The sequence below is a fragment of the Myotis davidii genome, unplaced genomic scaffold (genome assembly GCF_000327345.1).
Source record: "Myotis davidii unplaced genomic scaffold, ASM32734v1 scaffold207, whole genome shotgun sequence".
NCBI classification, from domain to species: Eukaryota; Metazoa; Chordata; class Mammalia; order Chiroptera; family Vespertilionidae; genus Myotis; species Myotis davidii.
Genome location: NW_006298349.1, coordinates 1311740 through 1315696, shown reverse-complemented (window position 1 = coordinate 1315696; position 3957 = coordinate 1311740). Strand labels below are relative to the sequence as shown.

The 3957-nt window shown below is 66.3% G+C and overlaps 1 protein-coding gene across 1 annotated transcript in view; it reads right to left on the bottom strand.

Moving 5' to 3' along the window:
* The window catches only part of RAI1 (retinoic acid induced 1), a 91066-nt gene that overhangs the window by 2854 nt on the left and 84255 nt on the right, over positions 1-3957 (bottom strand). Inside the window, exon 6 of the mRNA XM_006773969.2 lies at positions 2512-2605. Within this exon, the coding sequence (XP_006774032.1) occupies positions 2512-2605 (94 nt within the window). The remainder of the gene's footprint in view (positions 1-2511; positions 2606-3957) is intronic.

The window sequence follows — 3957 nt, the reverse complement described above, 5'->3', positions numbered from 1 at the left end:
GCAGCCCAGAGCTTGAGTTGCCAGAAGCCAAGGGAAGGGGTTGCCCTTCCACAGCCAGCTTGCCCAGAGCCCTCCAGGGCCTGAGCCCCATCCCTGGGCCCTCTCGGTGGCTGTGCCAGGGGAGCCTGCGACCTCACTGGCACGGTGGCCCTGGCCCGAGTGTGGAAAGGCGGCCGTGGGGTCCTGTCCCTGCCAGTCCTTGGGGTCGCGGCTTAGCCCCGAGTGGTGCCCCTTAAGGAGAGCCAATGGGGCAGGGCAGTGAGCGGGCAGCCCTGGGGCCTGTGGTCTGAGCCCAACCCGGATACCCGGAGAGCCCTGCGTACCCCCACTTGGCAGACCCGGGGTCGGGCAGGTGTCAGGTGCTGAGAAAGGCTGCCCAGCTCCCTGGCCAGTTCCCTCCTCCCAGCCCCCTGCCACCCAAGCTGCCATGGCCCAAGGACCACCTCCCTGTGCCCAGAGCCCCCTGTGCCCAAGGGCTGCCCTCCCTGTGCTTGGAGCCTCACCTGCTGGCTCTGGCTGCTGTTCCTGGGGTGCCCAGGGCTCCCCCTCCTCCTCTGCCGACTAGTGCATGATGGTGCCCATCCCCTGAGCCTGGCAGCTCCCGTGCACGTCTGCAGACCCTCCAATGCCACCTGCGTGTGGGGACGGTTGCCCCTGCCTGTACCCGGACTGTGACGGGAGGCTCTGCACGCGGCCTGCTCCGGCTACAGGCCGCAGCGATGGGCCCCAGGCAGAGGCCGCAGGAGGACAGAGGCCACATGATCGGGAGGAGCGGCTGGCGGGGCCCGAGGGTGTCCTGCCTGAGCTGGCCCAGCGTGGACCGTGGCCGCTGCGAACTCAGCACAGCCTGCCAGTGGCCCGTGCCCTCCTGAGAGAGAAGGAGGGCTGGTGTCTGAGCAATGAAGTTGGCAGCAGTGCCTAATGAACTATGGCACCCGCCTCAGCCCTGCCCGCCCCGGGAGGGTGGCCAGCGGGCCCCGCCGCCTCTCCCTCACCCACACCCAGGTGTGGGCTCTGTGCCGAGTCTCTGGGACGCAGGTTCTGCAGGACCCGGCAAACCTCCTCCCCTGCCCCGGTGCCCGGGTGCCCGAGTGCCCGTCAGCTCTCTATCCTGCCAGTGTCTCTCCTTCCCAGCCTCAGCCCCTTCCTGCCGCGGCTTCGGGCTGCAGAGAGCCCTCCTTTGCTGAGCTCCTTTGAAGACTTCACAGCCTGGCACACACGTCCCACACTCACCAGCTGGGCCCACCCACCTCCTTTCCAAGCAAGGCTCACAGGTTGCCTCCTCTTGAAAGTCCTCCTGGATCCCCTGCCCCCCCCCCCGCCCCCGGCTCAGAAAGAATGGACCTCCCACAGCATACACTCTCTCCTTGTCTAGTCTCTGTAATTTTGCACAAGGATTGTGGTTTCCTGTCTGTCCCTCTCAAATGGAGCCGCGAGGGGCTGGACAGTGCTGGGTGGAGAAAGAGTACAAGATGGGAGACCCAGGGAGCCACGCCAGATCTGTCTGTGCCGCGCTCTGTGGCCACGGGGGAGGGAGTGTGTCTGTGAAGATGTGAGGGCTGACGGCCCGGCACAGCGTGGGCCCCCGGTTCAGTGGGTGCGCCGTGCGGCAGCTCTGACTGTGAATGAAGCCACGGGCTGGGGAAGCGGCAGAGCCCACGTTAAAATCCGGCTCCGTGCTGAGTGGAAGGTTAGAGCCAGCGAGGCCCCGTCCCTGCTCCAGCCTCCTCCCCCCGAGGGGCTCACCCCACAGCCCTCTGTGTGTGCTCCCGCGGGGTGGGGGGGATCCCCAGGGCAGAGCCGGAGCAGCAGGCATCCAGGGGGAGGGGCAGTGCTCCACGGTGGGGTCATGATAACGTCCTCCCTTCCAGGCCAGAGAAGGAAGGCCTTGGGGAGCAGGGCGTGGGGTCAGGGGTCATGGGGGCTGGCTCCAAAACAGGAGTGAGGCTGCACTTGCTGGGCCGGGCTCCTTGTCCAGCCCCGAGCAGCTCGGGAAAGAAGGTACCCGAACTCCAGTTTATAGATGGGAAACCGAGTGCAGAGATGCCAGGGGCCCTGCCACCAGGCTCCTCAAATCCTGCCTCCCCCACGACTGACATGGCACACGAGCAGTCTTTCCTCAGATGAGCCAGGGCCTCTGAGCCCCGGTCAGAACCTCTCCAGCTGCTCCGTAAACACGGTTTTGAACCTCATTCCCATCCCACACGGTTTCTGTCATTGATGTATGTCCTTCCCTCTTCCTCCGCCCAGTGAGCTTCTATTCAGCCTCAAAGCCCCAGCCCAGGTGCAATGTCCGCCCTGAGATCTGACACCCGCCCCACCCCTTGGCCCTGTGGCTTTCAAACGGCTCCCCATCTAGTGCTTTACACCTCGGCCACTCCTCTCCACACCGAGTGCTGCCTAGCGCAGGTTCTGATCAGAGAGGGATGGAGAGAGAAAGGACCGGGCAGGAGCGGAGGGAAGCCGAGTGGGGGGTCAGGAGCTGTGCCCAGGGCGCCCGGGGGCTCTCACCTGCATCGCTGGCACACGGGTAGTGGTAGGTGTGCCCGCACCCTTTGTGGCAACACCCGACGGTGGCCCCCGCTTCGTGGCAGCTGGAACACGTCTGGTGAGGAAAGCGGAGACGGTGAGTGCCCCCGAGGGCTGGGCAGGGCCCGACAGACCCTGCATGGTTCCCGCCTCCTGCCCACAAAATGGCCCCTGAAAATTAGCTGGAAGGAGGCTCAGAATGGGGTGCCAATGCCCACGGGGTTGATTCTGCGGCCCTGGCTGCTGCCTCGGTGGGGAGCCCTTTCCGGGCTGGGCAGGAATGACTGTGGGTGAACGCGTGGCCGGAGCACCACACCCTGCACTGCGTGGCCTCGCCGAGCCGCTCACTCAGCCTGCGTGGCCGGCGGTGCCTCCCTCCCGGGCGGTCGTGGCTGTGACACGAGGGACCATGTGCCCAGCAGCCGGCAAGAGCACCTGTGCCAGGCGCAGTGTGGCCGAGGCCGCCAGCGGGCGGGGCTGCCGCACGTGGAACGTGTCCTCTCCCACCAACCCCACCAGGCAGCGTGGGAGGCAGTGACCCGGACCACACGGCCACGAAGTGCCGCCCTTCAGGCGAGTGAGGCGTGCACACCCTCCTCCCTCGCTGGCGGCGACAAGCACTGGCTGGGTCAGGCCACCCTAGGGTGAGCCCTCGCCCTTGCTGGGACCAGGGAGGAGACAGCCAACCCTGAGGGGCCGGCCCACTGTGGGTCTCACAACGGGGTCTGCTGAGCGGGGCTGCCCACGCCCTCGCTGCCGGGGAAAGGTGGCCCGGATAGGACGACCAGGCCAGGAGGCCCCTGGAAGTGGAGCGAAATCTGGGGCCTGGGGAGGGACAAGTCGGGCCCCAAACCGTGCAGACTTGTCTAGACCACAGGCTGCAGGGTGGGGGAGGGACGCCCAGGAGACAGGCAGAGGGTGGAGGCTAAGCTGCTGACACAGAGAACTACAGATTATGACCGCGGTTACCCATGAGCTCAGAGAGGCTAAGCAACTGGCCTGAGGGTACACAGCTCATGAATAGCTGGGCTGATAAAGACCACCCGTAAGGCTGTAATGGTGGGTGGGGTGAGGGGGACCCAGGCCAGCAGCTGGGAGGCGGGGGGAGACCCAGTGGGGAAGGTGCCCTCTGTGCCAAGTGGGAGCAGGGGCTGCAGGGTGGAGGCTGGGCTGCTTCACACGGGCCTCTGCCAGGCGGTTTCCTTCTGCTCAGGGTGTCCCCCACGCCAGTGCCTATCCCAAAAGGGGAGAGGAAGCAGGAGTGGAGGCCCTAGACTAGGCTCATGTCCAGCCCACAGGAGCCCTCGGGTGCTGGGACGGGCAAAGGGTAAGGCCAGGGGCTCCTCGGGGGGCAGCCGCCCAGCAGGCCTGGGCAGACGCTTCAGCTGCGGAGCACGGAGGGACAGGCACTCGGGCCTCTGACCCGCC